The 18,034-nt window shown below is 39.6% G+C and overlaps 3 protein-coding genes across 3 annotated transcripts; 1 reads left to right on the forward strand and 2 right to left on the reverse strand.

Annotated features, from left to right (window-relative positions):
• Positions 1–177: 177 nt before the first annotated feature.
• cib1 (calcium and integrin binding 1 (calmyrin)) lies at positions 178–1,807 on the forward strand. The gene is made up of 7 exons (XM_008411494.2): positions 178–358; positions 678–712; positions 805–904; positions 1,039–1,192; positions 1,280–1,398; positions 1,509–1,597; positions 1,684–1,807. Exons 1-7 carry the CDS (start codon positions 308–310, stop codon positions 1,703–1,705), a joined length of 570 nt encoding a protein of 189 aa, XP_008409716.1. The 5' UTR covers positions 178–307; the 3' UTR covers positions 1,706–1,807.
• Positions 1,808–1,935: 128 nt separating this feature from the next.
• Positions 1,936–3,903, reverse strand: rccd1 (RCC1 domain containing 1). Its single transcript, XM_008411493.1, has 8 exons — positions 3,632–3,903; positions 3,314–3,529; positions 3,063–3,222; positions 2,857–2,978; positions 2,681–2,785; positions 2,387–2,542; positions 2,275–2,304; positions 1,936–2,193 (listed from the first exon to the last, which is right to left on the reverse strand). Exons 1-8 carry the CDS (start codon positions 3,816–3,818, stop codon positions 1,985–1,987), a joined length of 1,185 nt encoding a protein of 394 aa, XP_008409715.1. The 5' UTR covers positions 3,819–3,903; the 3' UTR covers positions 1,936–1,984.
• Positions 3,904–3,973: 70 nt separating this feature from the next.
• On the reverse strand, positions 3,974–13,806 carry unc45a (unc-45 myosin chaperone A). The gene is made up of 19 exons (XM_008411495.2): positions 13,662–13,806; positions 13,367–13,559; positions 11,246–11,421; positions 11,074–11,163; positions 10,777–10,944; positions 9,896–10,064; positions 9,652–9,822; positions 8,987–9,158; positions 8,585–8,885; positions 8,409–8,503; positions 8,177–8,318; positions 7,905–8,045; positions 7,657–7,784; positions 7,513–7,579; positions 7,027–7,140; positions 6,818–6,933; positions 6,333–6,450; positions 5,181–5,336; positions 3,974–5,103 (listed from the first exon to the last, which is right to left on the reverse strand). The coding sequence occupies exons 1-19, from the start codon at positions 13,683–13,685 to the stop codon at positions 4,822–4,824; spliced, it is 2,823 nt and encodes a 940-aa protein (XP_008409717.1). The 5' UTR covers positions 13,686–13,806; the 3' UTR covers positions 3,974–4,821.
• Positions 13,807–18,034: the final 4,228 nt, after the last annotated feature.

An 18,034-nucleotide genomic window follows, 5' to 3' on the forward strand; every position in this document is an offset into this window, starting at 1 on the left:
GTTTAATTCTTTTTTATTGTTCTGTCAGTTGTAGTTACCAGTACGACCAGTACGGCCTCTAATTAATAATGCACAATCACATATATTTATAATTATATATATATATATATTTTTTTTTTTTACAAAAGTACAGTAAGGCACAGGTTACGTCATTTGAAGCCGTTACGTAGACAAACGGGGGCGGGACCACGGGCGGAGAGGGTGCGCTTACAAGAAGCCGGAAGTAGGCCGAACGGTCACAAACATTTTAGCTTCGTTTTAGTTCACGGTACTGACAAAAACAGAAATATTGGTCTGACAGTTCAAAATGGGAACAACGGCAAGTCAGCTGCCAAAGGACTCGCTTTCAGAATACCAGGTAAATAAACAATTACTTCTAGAAAAGTTTGTTTTAAACTCGTAAAAAAGCTAGAAGAAACGTAACAGCTAGGCCAGATGTTTTAAAATGTGAAAAAAGGGGCAACTACCTCAGATAAAATAGTTTGCATTACTAGAGTAGTTGTTTATATGTTTTAAACCTCAACTGACGTTTATTTTCTCCACCTGTTGTAAGCTTACTGTTGCAATATTACTATGGCTCACTAAAGGCACTAGTAGGACTTGGAAACTTGAGGAGGGACTATTTTTCTTTAATCGTTGGGTTTTAAAAAAATATTAATCTTTCAATCAAATTTTAGGAGCTGACCTTTCTGACAAAACAGGAAATTCTACTGTAAGTGACAATTTTTAGGCAAGTTAAGGTAATTTAAAACTACGAGAGCCTCCGATACATGATTAAGTTGTTGGTGTTGTTTTATGTATTAGTGCGCACAGGAGATTCACAGAACTACTAGGCAGAGATGAAAGAAACCATCCAAACCCCAGAGTACCAATGCAAGTCATCCTTACTCTGCCAGAGCTGAAGGTGACCATCATTATTATTTTACCATGTATAATAATGTTTTCTTTTTAGTTCTTGTTTACATGCTGTTGGGTTGTATAATAAATGTGCATTATATAGGATACAAGCAATGACCTTTGAACTTGCTCTTGTAACAGTCCAACCCTTTCAAGACAAGAATCTGCCAAGTATTCTCCACATCTGAAGATAAAGATGGAAGCCTGACGTTCGAAGATTTCCTGGATCTTTTGAGTGCCTTCAGTGACTCTGCCACTCTCGAAATCAAATCCCACTATGCTTTCCGTATATTTGGTAAGTGAAATAGATTGAGCTGGTTAACTTTATGTAGGCAGACAGCAGTGTTTGTATTAAATAATATRCATAATTMTATATTTTTAGACTTTGATGACGACGGCACTCTTGATCACAGTGATCTGGAGAAGTTGGTTAACTGCTTGACTGGTGAGACGGAGGACACAAGACTGACCAGTGAAGAAATGAGGCAGCTCATAAACAACGTGAGTTCACTTCTCTTTGGGGATAKGAGGAGGAAATCTGGGGCACTAAAAKATGTTTCTCCAAGTTGGTACACTGAGGCATCATTCGGTTTCATTTGCTTTCCATTTAGATCCTTGACGAGTCCGACATCGATAAGGATGGGACAGTGAACTTATCTGAGTTTCAGCATGTCATTTCAAGATCTCCAGACTTTGTCAGGTTTGTCTTGTTGCATTTTCCTTGCAAATGTTCATTATTCGCTGATTATTATTATTATTCACTCCTGATATTTAATTTCCCCACAGCTCTTTCAAGATTGTGCTGTGAAGACTTACTACTATGCAGTGGAAATGTATCCGTCTTTAATTTTCATTTCATTTTAAGCAAAACCAATTTTAGTCACTTTCCTTAAATTATATTTACCTCTKACTTTATCACTTTAACAGTTGAAAAAAAAAACAATGAAAAAAAATTGTATTCCATTTTTTTTWATCTTTTCTTGAATAAAAAATGTTAAACTATCTGCTCCCCAAAGTGTCTTTAAATATGAACAAAAATGACAAAACATATTTTAATCATAAATGTTAAAGTATTTGTTGACGTTTCCTAGCATGTAGTCCAAAGTTCACTGCCGGTGCTCACGGGGGGTAATTCTGGGACATTTTTCAGTACTTCCTTCTTGACAGCTGCAGTAAAAGTGTTCCATGACCCACAAACCACATCAACAACATGCAGGTTCTCATTCCTGAAAAACTCCACACACTGAGGCTCGTCTAAACTGGAAGTTGTTTGGTGCCCAAGTTGGCCGTATTCTCCTGAAAACACGAGAGAAGAGAGTTGGGAAGGCTCATTATTAACTGGTTGGTCTAAAAATGTCTTGTCTGCRTCAAACTTACCCCATCCCCATGTGTAAAGATAGCCTGTTGCTGAATGAGAAAATATGCATATCAGCTGCTYGTTCTAAAACAATCATTGGCAGCACRATTAACCTTCAACTGCATTCCTTACTTGTTACTGCAGCTGTGTGCCGGGATCCACAGCTGACTGTACTGATCTCGCATGACGGACTGACATCAACCAGAGCTGGGAATGCCTGGATTGAAATGAACACTTCTTCATGTAGCTCTTCATCAGGACATGTGCTGAAACTGCCGCATCGTTCTCCTGTTCAATGCATTGAAGGATATTRCTGTTAAATGAGCAACAAACGGAAAATGGAATTTTACTGCAACCGAGTAGGGAAGACGAGTGTYGGTAATCTGCTGGATTTAAGGGTTTACTTTCTGAAACATTCCGACAAACCTGCTTGCTGATCACTTTTCTGTTGTGAAGCTTTCCTCAAACCACGTGATGGAAGTCCAAGTTGACCGCTTTCATTCCAGCCCCACACATAGAGGTCACCTCCATCTGAAATAAAAKAAATTTTTTTGCTTTCTCCGCTTGGGGTCTGTGATATAATTATTTGATTTAAAACTTACCGCCAACACAGACAGAGTGCCAGCCTCCTGCAGCCACAGACCTCATGGACATCCCCCACAGAGCCTCCACTGTCCTGGGCTCCTCCTCAGGGATGAGTCCTCCATGCCCCAACTGGCCGTGGCTATTAAAGAAACATGTCTGCTGACAAACCAAAACATGCAMAAGAGAGCTTAGACCAGAATCCCCAGACGTGTATGAGCTCTACCTGCCCTGACCCCAGGTGTAAACGGCTCCAGCAGCAGTCAGAAGGAYGGCGTGTTCTCCACCCAGTGCGAGGCTCTTGGCTTGGAGGTGAGAAGACAAGGAGCGGAAAATRGGGGGYTTGGAGGAAATGTATCCYCCTGGGACCAATGGCAAATTCACATCTAMATCAGAAGACAAAAAWAWAAWAATAATTACAGAGCAGCTAGTTGATGCAAATCTTTCTCAGTTGTACAAACTCCAAAAGCAATATACCAGAGTTCTGCGACTGAGTCATCTCCATGCTCCATGATGGAGCCTTATCCTTGCTTTGCAGATCCCAGGATTCAATTCTGCCTGGGAAAGCAAGGGTAAGRTGCGTTTCACTGATTGCTGCATCTTGACAGCCACTGGTGTTCACTGTTATAGGACTGAAGGATTCATTGGAGGAGATGGATGCACAGAAACCAGCCAAACGCACGCAACTGTCCTCTGGAGGATCAGAAAACACAGCAAGTTTGTAGCCAGTCACTTTCTGTTCCATCAGTTAAAACATGCATTRCAGACGAAGTATTTTCTAAATAATAAACCTACCATCTAAAAACAAAGATGCTCTCCGACTCCAACTTGCTCTGATTTTACTTCTACCTATATGGTTCACCAGGTCCACGGGAACGCATACTTTCTCTTGCCCCACARCGCTGTTACTTTCTTCTTTTTCCGACTTATCCGGYACRGATATTTGAGCAAACGCATTGAAGCCAAACCCAAACCAGCGCATTTAACTCGCTTTAGTCTTTCGTCTTCCTTCGGAAGCCCAACACAACGCGGATTCTACAAACTGTGTACAGGAACCAACCGGAAGAACTGCGCATGCGCTTCTCCAACCACATGACAGCCGCGTTTTGGTTTACAATCGTAATCAACTGCACACAATTGCTTCGCAGAAAGTTTATTTTCATGATCTTCAACCGCTCCAGTAAAAACGATACAATACAAAACACACCAGGAATGTAGTGATTCGGCAAAAATTGAAACCAAAAGTGACAATTTCAACTGGTGCAAAAATAGTACATTTCTATGCAGGATGTAGGAAAACAAAGCATAATTTGCATTGATAAAACAAATACAGAGTAGATCAATAACCAACAACCACATAGGTCAAGAACAATAGGCCCCATTTGAGAACCAGCATCGGAATCCACAGTAACTTTTTCATGTGCTTCAGTATTAGGCTATTGAAAGAAATGTAGGTAAATGCAAACGATTGGAGTCACACCGAAATGCTTTGGACAATTATGTGAGAATGGAGTGTTTTTCAGCTGGCTAGGTGTTATGTTAGTTATCTATGCATTGCCAGTGCAGTATTTAATCAGATCACAATGATTACCTGACAAGATTTAGCTTAAACGGATTACCTGTGATCCATGCTCAAACTGTACATAAACAAAGGAAATATGAGCTAAAATAAAACAGTTTTATTCTGCGTGCTAGTCTGTAAACAGTGAGTCCTCAACGATTGCGTATTTTTGGTATAATGCACATCCTGAAGATGAAAGGATCAAAAAACTTTGAGTGTATTAAAGTGTCTATTAAAGGTTATCTGTGTCCACATGCGTTTTATATGCTGAAATTGTAGAACCCACTTTAATAAATGTCCTATTGCTTTTTACCATTTTTTTGCTCAGATGAGATGTCCTTTTAATAACTCGCTGCAGGCAAAAATTAAGATTTCTTCACTTTTCACTTCCAAAAGGCACATTTACACTCTGCAGGAGTGTTTTTCAGGGCTCAGTTCCTTTGCCCTTGTCTTCCTTGCTCYGAATGATGCCATACTCCACTGCTTTATTTAGACAGTTCTGAGCGACCTTGGAAACAGGATCTACTGCGCCTTCTCCTCCCTTTGCAAGGACAGTGAGTATCTCCAAAGCTTCACTCTCCATAAGAGCCTCAGCCAGACCTTTCTCCGCCTGCATCATGTTCTGAACTATGACCGCGCCGCGGTGACGCAGGTCAGATATTTCACTGAGCAGCAGAGCCTGGAAAATCTCCAGCCAATGGGTTGTCTAGGAAGGATGAAGCACAGGAGTCAAGCAGAGAATAAGTGCAGCATTTAAGAATACGTAAGTAAAGGTTTTCTTACAGTTCCAGGGATTCGAGGGCAGAGCTCTGGCTGTTCGGCAGTCAGCATGGCCAGCGTGCCTGCAGCAGCTTTTCGGAGCCTTTCATCCTCTTCTCCGCAGTAAAGCACGAGGAGCTTCAGGCGATCGTTCCCTGTGGCTAAGAAGAGCTTCTGCACCTGAGGACAAACGGCACGACTTTATTTATCAGTCGTTCTTAAGATTTAGTTTTATGGTGCCTTGTGAAAATATAGCCCAAAAACAGCTTTCCTTTTTTAGATATGTACATAAACTGTAAAATTAAAAAACATATATTTCTTTGGATGTAATTTTAAATATATTAACACAAAGAAGTGCATAACTGTGGAGCAGAAAGGAAAATACACCATGTTTCAAATCTGAAAAGTGTGGCTTGCTTTTATATTCAGTCCAATTTTTTCTTTGAGCCCAAAATAATATCCAGAGCAATCCTATTTACTCCTGTCACAAAAGGAGTAAATAGGATCCCCCTGTGTGTAATTTAATTTGAATATCAATCTGTTTCATAAACAGCTAGATTGTTTATGAAACAATCTAGCTGTTTCATAAACAACTAGATTGTTTATGAAACAATCTAGTTGTTTATGAAACAGCTAGATTGTTTCATAAACAACTAGATTGTTTATGAAACAATCTAGCTGTTGAGGAATTTTATTGAACATGAAGACCAAGGATCACGCCAGATAGATCAAGTTATGAAGAAGCTTAAGCCAGGGTTAGATTATAAGACAATACCTCAGGCTCTCTATTTGCAGTTTGGCAAGTTTTGCAGTCGGAAAAATGGGAATAACCAGTGCTCCAAAAATGTGGGCAAAACCTTAATGCTCACATTAAAACCTTTTTATATTGAGCTGGTTATTCCCATCTTTTGTAGTCTTTCAGAACCAAACACATATTTACTTTTTCCCCTTTTTTATACACTGGAGTTGTGCCCGCTACTTTTCAGCTCAAGCTATGCAGGGAACATAGACAAAACTTCACAATAACGCACCACTTTGTGATTTTCCTTCATAAAATATCCCAGTAAAAAATGTTGACATTGGTGGTTGTCAAGTGACAACATGTGAAAAAGTTTAAGGGATATGAACACTTTTGGGGGTTCCTTTTTATGATGGCGTTAAAGATATATGTGTTACCTCTGTACTCAAAACTAAATTACACATGCACTCAGTGGCAGCAGCTCGGACCAGCTCATTCTCTTCAAACATGTAGCCTTCAATCTTTGGCAAGGCTTTTTCCTTGATGATCTTTTGCCTGTGGAAAGAATATAAAAATGAACGATTCTAAAAAAATACATCTATCAAGGCAAGCATGGCAAAGTACAGTGTAACTTAAAGGAGAGCAAAAAAGTTGAAGAATAATGAATCAGTTAATGAACAAAACAATAAACAATTGTGTCTGGTTTGCATAATCCAACTTTTCACGGGAGTTTGCTATTTAAAAGGGCATTATAGATTCTACTTAAAAAATGGGCATCGAAATAGATAACGTGATCCTAACTTTAAAAAAAAAAGAGACCAAAAAATTTTAACTGGAACCACATGAGCTCATATTGATTTCAGTAATCCCAACAGCCTTTGCATATTTATTTCTAGGGAAACGCTTCCCCCTACTGGCCAACCTGAGTCTTTCACTGATGCCAGCCAGATTGGTGAGAGCCATCAGAGATTCGAAGTTTTGCAGCAAAGTGCACTCCAGATGTAAAAGGTTCACGAGCGGTCGCACCACCTCATAGATCTGCCAAAGCACGAGGAAAATTCAAGACACATTCAGTGTTTGCATTGTTATAGTCAAATCTACTTTTGTGGGTTTTTTTTGTTTTTTTTTTACCCGCTCTCCTGGAAAGGCAATCTCTGGGTTAGATGTGATGGCTATTTTTGCCAGGGCTTGTGCAGCTTTGACCTTTCCTACGTCTGTGTTGTCAGTTGCAAGGGGGATCAAAGCCTTTTGAAAGGGATGATCAATAATTAATTCTTCTAGCACAGAGTTTGGATTAGAGTGCAGGTTGAAGCGGGCATACATTGACTCGCAAAAGTATTTCAACGGGATTTTATGTGAAAGATCAACTGAAAAGTGTGTTCTATGTACGTTTCATTAAAGATTATTAAGAAAATAAAATGCATGGAAAACCTCAAATTTAGCTTTGTTTACATTTAGAAAATATTTCTTTTTTCACAATTCAACACTACTTTGTGTTAATCTCTCATGTAAAATCCCAAGTAAAACAAATTGGTGTTCCTCTGATGAAACGCGACACTTACAAATTGATACATTGATACTATTTATACAAATATACATTGTATTATTGTGTTTTACCTTTCCTCCCCCTTGTGCCACCAGTGGACCTCTGTCCTCCTGGCGATCAACTAAAGCCAGGAAAACCCTGCAAGGACAAACAGTGTGTCAAGAAACCTACAGAAAAACTGTCTAAAGAAGAATGTTTGCTTCTTTTGTTATTACCTGGCAATAAACTCCCTGCAAGCTTCTGTGAGGGCAGGACTCTCCTGTTTGACCATACACACCAACGCTGACACAACACCAGCTTCCAGAAGTTTACCAAGCCTTTTCTCCACAAAGGATGGTGCATCCTAACAGCAAAAGAGATTCGCATTCAAAATGATCGCACTTAAGTGATGATACATTAGAAAATATAAAGCAGTTTGGCATTACAACTAATCAGTCCCTAAAAAGAAGCAAGTGTGACACACCTTTGGATGCTCCTCAGGCACATGCTGCTTTGCATACTTGGCCAGCTCCACCAGCTGAGGGTCTGGTTTCTCCACATCGTAGCTGTTGGTGCAATTTACCAATGTGGAGCCCACAGCAAAGAGAACCGTCTTATCTTCCGACTGCATGAAACCAAACAGAAGCACACAACAAGAATGTGATCTAGTGGTGAAAGTAGATCCCTCCATGACTCCTTAAATATTTAAAAAGGTTTGTTTCTCTTGTATGCAGAAAATGAAAAGATCAGTACAACCTTTGCCAGATCAAACATGGCCAACAAAGCGTTTTTGTCTTCCACTAGGTCTTCCTTCACATCGGCGTCAAAAGTGAGGTAGGCGAGACCTTCCACAGACCAACGGCGAGACGTTGGGGGAAGAGACTCATTACACAACCACCTAAGAAGAACAGAGATGGAACAGCTGCAACCCAAAATTCCCTGCTATATGTTGCTAGGCTAGGATAAAAACATAATCAGGAGCACGAACTTCCTGCACTGCTTGGCGAGCTTGAGCGTGGATCCCTCTGCAAATTGCTTCATGCTGAAATCTGTGCCTCCTGCTGATCCAAGCTTACACAAGCCCTGCACAGCAACCCACACAATACAGTAAGTTTTTCTTTCACTAGATTGTTTTTATTCCCTCTATCAGTTTGCGACACTTACCACAAGAGCTCTCACACGTATCCTGTCATTCTCACTCTTCTTGTAGAGGTCCTTCAAGAGCGCCACGCCGTTGGCTGTGATGAACGAGGCTCTCTTGGCCTTGCCTGCAGCGTGGATGAGAGCCTCCACGGCAACCTGTTGGTGAGTCACATCTTCTGAAGCACAGAGAGAGATAACGGCGTCCATCATCCCAGACATTTCCAGAGTGATGTTGCCCACATCGCTCGGTCCTTGGAGGAGCACAGAAACTGTCTGAATGGCACGCAGTTTGCCGTCTAGGCCAGACCGTCTGAAGTGTTCCCTATCAAGCAAAAAAAAAAATAAAATTCTGTGAATTATTTTTCTTTTTCAAGGGAATGTAATGATTCATTTCAGAAGAAGTTTTAGAAAGATTTGACTTACTGCACGTATTCTTCGCAAAGTTTATTGAAGTTTTCTCTCTCTTTGTCGCTCTTGAGGTCATCATAGAGCTTGCTAAGCAACACAGAGCAGCTCATGTGAGTGTTTTCTGTAAGAGGCGGCCCCTCCGAGAGCTCAGCAACAGTCCCAGCCACCTGCAGGATTTTCTTCAGCCCTACAAAGGAACAGAGTGTTCTTTGTCTCAGACAAAACTTCTGGCAAATATTCTTCAGTGCTGTGTAAATTTTTACACACTTTTATGTCTGAGGTCAAATCAAATATTATTAGAGAAAGATAAACTGAGTGACTTAAAAAAAGTAAGTTATGGTTTCATTTATCAAGTGACAAAAGGAAGAAAACATTTCACATAGGGTCTGGATGGTTTTGACAGACTTTTCTCTTAATACACGAAACCATCATTTGAAAACTAAATTTTATATTTAGTCAGATCACCAAACAAATTATAATATCAAACACAGGTAACCTGAACTGTTTAAGCGCGCCATATAAACTAAAACCGAAGACCTCCACTTAGAGGCAAATGCTTCTTCACATCACTGTTTTACCTTCTCAATATGCGATGCAACAGCAACATGCAGAAAATACTTGTTATGCATCCATGAAAGCACTGACATGGGTTCTTGTTTACATGCAGGTGTGTTTCCTACCCTGGTCTATCACCCATAACGAGAGGGAGTTGTCAGGGTTCTTCAAGGACTTGCGGGGTACTTGCTTGACCAGGAGGTTGATGGCGCTGTCTCTGCCTGGCCCAGACACATTTTGGGCTGGAATCATTTCCAAAAGGTGGCGTAGCATCGAACGCAGCTCCTTCGACGGTTCTGTGCCAAATTCACAAAGAAATTTACCCCAGTGGTATAACGTCACAGAGTGTTGCCAAGTCCAGGTACTCACCAGGAAGTATGGCTTCATCTTTGCCTCTAATCTCTCTTTTCATGCCCTCTGTCAGAGCCTCAAACATCACCTGCAGCAGGTGGCATGCRGCCAGAGACACAGTGGAGGCTGCTGACCCCATTACTGCACACAGCTGTTCCATTCCCAACTCATTCACGATCGCCATGGTCTGAGAATAAAACAGCGAATGTCAGCATGTTACCACGTATTTTATCGCCTGAAGAACAAATGCCAGAGATTGTCTCCTTTCATCTTAGTCCAGTGGAGAAACTTTAGCAGAAGTTTTTTTTTTGTTTTTTTTTTTTTGCAATTTTAGAAATCAACTAAATGTTCTATTTTCAAATTTTTCTTTAAAAAAATTTATCTGAGAAGATTTCTAATTCTTGTTCAATTCAGGCTCAATACTAACAAGTAAATACTAAATGAAATTAATACTAGATTATGACCAATTATGCAAATATTTTATTTATGTGGAATACAATAAAACCTCTAAACCCATTAAATGGCAGTGGAAATTTTATTGCCAACAACTGAATAAATGTTTGAGGCAACTGGCAATCAGTATTTTACTACACCGTAAAGGAATAGATTTTTTTTCCTCCAAAGTTTGGGGGATCATCAAGATTTTTGTTTAGAAAATTTGAGACAGGCCTTGGTGATCTATTTGGAGACAGGCCTTTGTGATCTATTTGTCCAGATGTGTTTTTTTTTTTTTTTTTTTACCTTTACATGGATTTTACTTTAAGTTACCACCAAAGTGAATACATTTGAACAGATAAATGAGGAGTTAATCTTTGGTATACTCTCATTCACATTCCACAAATGGAAAGAAATAGCAGGAAGAGTTAACATTTTTGTCTTTTGATTTAAATAATATTTACTCTTGATTGGTGTCCTGTGCACAATCCTACTAAGGTCCTGAGACCAGACAGGACAACATCTTCCTGTTTTGATGACAGAAGTTTCTGGATCAGCTTCACTCCATCATTGCGGAAGATCTGCTCGGCTCCTCCCTCGTCTCGGGACAATACCACTAAATTCTGAGCTGCCTGAAAAAAAAAAAAAAAGGAAAAAAAAACTTTTTGGTGAATCACATTTTTACAGATAAATAATGAAAATTCGAATATATTGACAAGTAAGCAAGAACGGTTTAGTCTGACTATGCGAGCCATCTGTACCTTCTGTCGATCGGAGTCTTTAGCAGAGRAATCTAAGAGGACGGAGAACATCTGCTGCACACGAGYGTCTGTGGAGTTTAGCTGTGCTGACTAAAGATTGAAGGGAGAAGATTTGAATTAGCTTCAGTTTCACCAGGGACCCTGATTCATGACTTACTCAGCCTCACGTCACCTTCTGCTGGATCTGTGCTCCCAGCTGTCTGAGCAGGTCCTGGAAAGCTCGGTTTTTGGGCTCTAKCTGGGCACACTTCTGAGTATCCAGGAAAGCTTGGTCGAGCCGACCGAGCTTCTGGTATGCCTGAGCTCGCCGAAACCTGGCTTTCACGTCGCTGGGGTCCGTGTCAAGAGCTGAAAAGGGAAGACAGTGGTAGGGTCGACAATTGATATTCACATGAAATTCTGAACACAGTCTAACGTCCTATTAAAACCCACAACCCTGCACTTAATGCCTTTGATTCAGAGGGTGAGGAAGATAATATAGATAATATCTCAAGCTTATCCAGTGGACTCTGTTGTCTTCTATCCAGTAAGTCAAATATTTTACAAAGTAATTGCAGCTTGTCGACTTTGAAATGTATCTGCTGTTATTTTTAGTTGCTTCCATATACARCTTAACTGAGCTTTTGTAAGTTAGTGTAAAATAATAAATGTAATCTCTATGTCTGGCAATAATTAGATTAACTGATACATTTGTTTTTAAAAGCTGTATGATATTAAGAAAACATACAATCAAGAGATTATTGTTGACATCAGTTGCTAGAGTAATTAACTCGCTTTGTCACCCCCCCTTACCTACTGTCACTCTACATGAATATCTCTGTAGCTGAGATCTAAAACAGGTTCGGCTATTAACAGCAGTGAGAAAGAGTTCAACCGAACCAATAAATTATCAGCATGCAGAGCAGGAAGAGCAGAGCACAACACTTGAAATATGATTGCCTTCCAAATACAGTGGATCCTTAGAATACAGATTGAATTCATTTGAGCAGGCAGTTGCCCAGATAATGTGGCTGTCRAAACAGGTTTCCACAGCTAAAATAATTGGTTCTACACAGTGTCWGCTTCAAAACTCACATAACAACCAGCATCTGTCATACTGAGCATACTATATGCATCATTCCTTTAGAATCGTTTTTTTGCTAGAGGCATCACATTGTAAAACATTAATAAAACTATAAATAATAAAGACACTGCAGTTTCTAAGGGAGGACTTTATGTTTGAAAAGTTTAACAGGGAGGTTTTGAGAAGGAAAATCTTACTTCCTTGTACCTCCAATGRGGGCATCATTGCCACTGTTGGCTTTTTTGCTTCTAGAAGGCAAAGTGAAAACAGTAAGACAAAGTCAGGCATAGGGACGGGCAGCTTGTGTACTTAACATAGCCATCCTACACATTCCTCTGAGGAGGAAAATGTGTGTTCAGGACAATCCTGAGCCATTTCACTCAAAAGACAAAATAAATAAATAAATTATTAAACCTGCAGTGATGATCATATTTTATTATTCAGCTCTAGTGAAGTGAAGTTAAAACAAAACAAACAAAAACCATTCAATAGCGACCAAAAAAAATGATTCCAGGTGTGAAAATGCTGACTTACTCTGACCTACACTGACTTAGTTGCTTATTTTAGACAAAGACCTCTATGTTTTGCTCCCATTTTCTCATATTTATTGGAGGTCATAAGTTGTTTACACCAAGAACAAGAAGGTCTATGTTCAAATTCTGACTTGGGGTCTCTCTGTCCTTTCCGCATGTGCATAGTTTATTTCCCAGTACTTCAGTCTTCTCAAGCAGTCCAAAAGTATACATGTCAGGTCAATTGGTGGAGTGTCCAAGTGTCTCCTTGGTCTCCATGTGTTGCGCTGTGAAGTACTTGCAGCCTGTCCAAGATTTACCCCACCTCTCTCCTAACTAACCCATTGCAATGATAATTAAAGAACTAATGGATGTCTTTCACAATTCAGTGTACTTGGATACCTTCATATGTTTAGTTCTTTCCTTGCTTTTTATTCACTTTCATGGTTATCTGTTGTTTTGTACATTGAAAACGTATCCATTGTTGTAGTACCTTCTTAATAAGTACTGAACGGTGCAACCCGTTTTGTGGTCACCTTCAACTGTGGACATTAATGAATTTTAGCAGCCTGAATGAATGCTTTGTAAACAAGCTGAAAACCTACAATTTCTGCAATAGATACCGATGCGACACTATAGTGCTTTAAAGCAGCATGTGATAGAATAGAATAGAATAGAATAGAATAGAATAGAATAGAATAGAATAGAATAGTCGAACCTTTGGAGGCATCAGCCTCTGCTTTGCTGTACTCCTCCAGTTTAAGGTAGCAGGCAGATCTGTTGCGGTATAGTACAGCGMTGTCTGCCTGGCTGTCAGTCAGCTTCAGCGCTTTGGTGTAGCAGCAGAGAGCTCCCTGCATGTCTCCTGCCTTGAAGAGGGTGTTCCCCTCCTCCTTAAGGGCTGAGGAGTCCTGGATTCAACAGCAAAGGTGAGMAACGGACTSYCAGAAAGCTTTCCAAAATATGCTKAATGAAATAAAAATCAGCCGAACGGCTCACTGCAGCTTCCTTACCTTCTGCCTTTCACTTTCACTCATCTTTGACTAATTATACACAGCAAGATGTGACTTTATATGTTGAATTTGTATTCAAATATCGCTCATATTATCACGCACGGTGCAAACTCTTAACATCTCCCAGTGCTTCCTGGAGTACGTAGCACGTTCGTGACGTTTACGCACAAACCACGCCCCTCCCCTCCTACGCCGCTTTACCATAAAAGGAAGAAGGCAGCCAAATCATTCYTGTCTCCAGCTCTACTTTATTTGGTTATGGTAACTTTGYGGTTTTCTTCAGTGCACACTGACAAAGATAGCTACATCAAGCCACATTTGTGTTTTAACCTAATTGAAACAACAATGCATAACAAGGTATAAGTAGCATCTTAGGTGTCATAACAAAGAAATCCTTYGTTAGTTAAATGCTTTACAATAACAGCCCTGTCAACCAAATAGTATTTCTAAAGACACAAGCATTTCATTGTGACAAGGGAAGAGCATATAATTATCAAATTAGAATAAGATAAATTATGTTTGTTTCGAAAATAAAAAAAAAAAAAAAAAACAATCTAACATATTTTGTCGATTCATTACGCACTTCTGATTTGACAGTTGTCCAGCAGACAGTACATTGGCACTCTTCACAAGGAAGATAAGCCACAATAGGCCATTGCTGGAAAAGCTGGCTGTTCCCAAGGTGCAACTGGAAAGTTGATTGGATGGAAAAACTACAGCAGAAAAAACTGCACAAGTAACAGGGAAAACCACAGGCTTGAGATGAGTTGAAGGAAGGCCCATTCAGAGGTTGAAGCATTTCTGTACCTGGCTTTTTTCTGGAGTCAGTACTTCAAGAGTCACGACATACAGATGTGCCCAGCTTTTCAGATGAAGGAAACTTTGCATTTGTTTTGGACCTCAAGGGTCTAGGATCTTGGAGGACAGCAAAGAGGCATTGGAATCCGAGATGCTTGATCCAGTGTTGAGTTTTTTTCAGTCAGTTATGATTTAGGGAGCCATGTTATTGACTGTGTTGGTTGACAAGTGGCTTGAAGTGACCTTAGGGCATTATATAGCTTCTGGGCTCATCTATTTGGAGCCTAGAAGCTAGATATGCCTCATTATATACCTCCATCTGTGCATTGGCCCGGATRAACAGGCCAATGCACAGATGGATAGACAGATTTGGTGACAAGCTATGGAGATGCTAATTTTATTATCCAGCAGGACTTGGCAACTGCCCATATTTCCACAATTACCATACTTACAGCATTGRCCAGGGTATCATATTGCGTGTTGGGTGTGGTCAAGAGGAAAATAAGAGACAACARACCTAACAATACASATAYGCTGAAGGCCACTGTCACAGGAACCTGGGTTTTCTTAGAAATTCAGCAATTATACAGGCTGATCGCTACATTGACATAGAACTTAATGCAAAGGGATTACTGACTACTGAGTRCATATACTGTATAATACATGAACATACTTTTTAATAGGTTGACATTTCTGCAAAAAATAGTTTTTATTGGTCTTATGTAATGTTCTAATCATATCTCTGGTTTTCATTAGTTGTAAGCCATCATCATCAAAAATGTATTTGTCACACTCATGATAGTAACTGTATATTACCCCCTATGATGKTAAAAAGCTTCCCAGGATAACAGTGTGGTTATTGCAAAAAAAAAAAATAGTAGTCTCTCTGCTCCTGTAGGGACATAATTGCATCACAGAATGTATTAAACATATCACCAGATCTTATTTACCTTTATAGCACTATTGGGTGATATAATAGTGCTTTATATCACATTTATTAGTTTGAGCTCTGCAAGGCTACCAGGAAGGGTCCTGTTTGGTATTTMTCATTGTCCCCCAGGACCTCTCAGTCAGACACTATCTTATTTGTCTTCTGTTGTCTTGGAGACCAGGTGGTTCCCTGCAGGCGTTACGCTCAGTTACACCTGTTTAGATTCTAACATTACCGTGGCACCTTTGTTGACTGGGCAGCCTAGACAGTCAGTTCATGTTTCCTAGGCTGAACTGTGAGAGGTTGATCATATCAGATCTGCAGGAGCTCTCTGCTCCTTAGCGACGGCACCAGGGATTCAAAAAGATGATTTTTATAATTTAAAAAAAAAACTTAATCTAAAGCAGCTGGGTAAACATTTGTTTCTTATCATCACAGTGTTTTGCAAGAGATTATGCTGTCATCACTGGTGTGTTCTCTGGGGCCAAACATAATAACGCTGTGATACAGCTTCAACACTGCACTTTGAATGTTTTTGCACATCATACTAAAAATAATCAGTCCCTTGTGACTGGACTAAAACCAAAACACCACAATTTGCTCACGCTTCCGATTCAATCTTCCGATTAATTATTGAAGTGTAAGGTCGTCTCCTGTTTCTAGAAATTAACCAACAGTCATTGAAACACAACAATCACCTGCTAAGGACTATTGTATTTCCCCTTTAGGGTGTGACAGGTGTTGTTTACCTGCACAGTGGTTCAGAGGAGGAGTCAGACACATAAKATTTTCAACATAAAGCTTACAGACACATCTACAGCAGCAATTACAAGAACATTCACCTTTTTATTTCACTTTTTAAACTTTATAACACCAGTAAAGGTGATCCTTGTATTAGATTGATTATGTTGCAGTATGTTTGCATGATCATTTTATATACAAATAATTTCGTTTATTTTATTTTCCACTGTAATTACCCAGGGTTCAGTYCAGCACAACTACAACAAAAACAAGCACTGCATATTTTATTATAGATGAAGTAGGTTAGCTATTTAAGTGGTGCGCTGGTGTCTGGAGAAAGCGTCATCTTCTCTTTTAGCCAACTAATCTAGCAAAGGACAAACAAAGCTGTAAACAGTCTGTATACCTACTTGAACCTACTTGATAGTATTTGTACACTGTTAGATATTTTTCTGCTGCATATCTATAACATCTACCAGTGACTATTCATACTGGAGTTGCAAACTGTAATTTGGGTGTTAATAAAAAATTACTCAAGTGGATCTCAAAAGATTACAAGTTCTATTTTCAGAATTTAATATTTAAGTAAACCCAACTCACTTTTTTTTKTGCAACTAAACAAGACAATTAAACTAATAAATTGAATGAATAGAACTTGACTGGTAGCAGGAAGGAGATGTTAAAAATKTCGGACTTTATTATTATTATTTGGTGGCCCTCTTCGATRAGCTAGTATTATAAGTAATTTGACATTTTTACTGTGCTGCTTGTGAGCATATTCAACAGACAATCCTACAATGTAGTTATAAAATAATTTACAAACTCCATTCGATTATTCTGAATGTACTGCAGGCTCCRAAATCATAAATTTCAATATTAGGACTGACGAGCACAGCAACAAGCTGAGGCTATTGGTCAATCAGCGACGCAGCTCATTTCTTCCCAGAAGCCTTTGTAGCAGCTCGGCGGTGCTAACTGCTAAGCTCCAAATGCTACTTCACTAATCCGTCTGCCTGCAGCGGAAAGCAGAAACCCCATCGCTGCTGGGCTCCTTCACTCTGCGGGAGTACCGCTGTGTATCCTTAACGGGTAAGCCTGGGTTTCTTATTATTTTTATCTGCAATGAACCACGATCATACGGAAATGTTAGTTTGAGGAGGTTTACATGGAAAGTGAGWTGTTAGCCAGAAAAATACCAGCAGCTTCGGTTTGTCTAAATGTTAGCAAATTTGTACTTGATGTCGTTTGTTACTTTCGAAACGTCTGTTGGAGAGAAAACAGAGGCAATTGCTTATCAAAATGTAAATGCTATTTTGAAACTTTAAATTACCCGTGTTGGACTCATGAACACGGGCTCATTAGTCTAAAATTGATTTTTTTTTAGACAGTGTAAATGCTGTACTGGTATGTACAGGAAGCTAGCGCTAGCTTGTTTGGCTGTCACATCTATCGTTTATAGAAGTGACTTTAAGTTTGACAGGCTGTTCCTTTCACCTACGCCTTMTGGAGAACTGGTTTGGCACGGATATTGTCCAAATAAACGCCATTACTGTAGTTGGCTCAAGTTTGAAGCAACTAAGCTTGTCCCAAATGTTAGCTGAGAGATAGCAGAGTAAGATTAATTCTAGTAAAACATTTACATAGGTGTCACCTCTGGCTCAGTAGTTCCGAAGAATACCATTCAGGCGAACCGATGCTAGCTAAACAATATGCGTTATTCTTTGATAACAGTGAACTCCTCTTAGCATTAGGTCGACATTTTTATTTTGCTGCTTGAAAACAGRCTGCAGCTCTTTGTTGCCTCTGTTTACAAATATGCACCAAAACGGTTCCTTTTGGATCCTTTTTGGTSCASATGGTCTAAGRAAATATCTTCTTCTTGTGGAATGAACGGCCATTTTTG

Source organism: Poecilia reticulata, linkage group LG6, assembly GCF_000633615.1.
Source record: "Poecilia reticulata strain Guanapo linkage group LG6, Guppy_female_1.0+MT, whole genome shotgun sequence".
NCBI lineage: Eukaryota > Metazoa > Chordata > Actinopteri > Cyprinodontiformes > Poeciliidae > Poecilia > Poecilia reticulata.

Coding starts and splice junctions, on each gene's coding strand:
- cib1 (XM_008411494.2), top strand. CDS start 308: ATGGGAACAACGGCAAGTCAGCTGCCAAAGGACTCGCTTTCAGAATAC. Junction 359..677: donor ACTCGCTTTCAGAATACCAG/GTAAATAAACAA, acceptor ATCAAATTTTAG/GAGCTGACCTTTCTGACAAA. Junction 713..804: donor ACAAAACAGGAAATTCTACT/GTAAGTGACAAT, acceptor TTTATGTATTAG/TGCGCACAGGAGATTCACAG.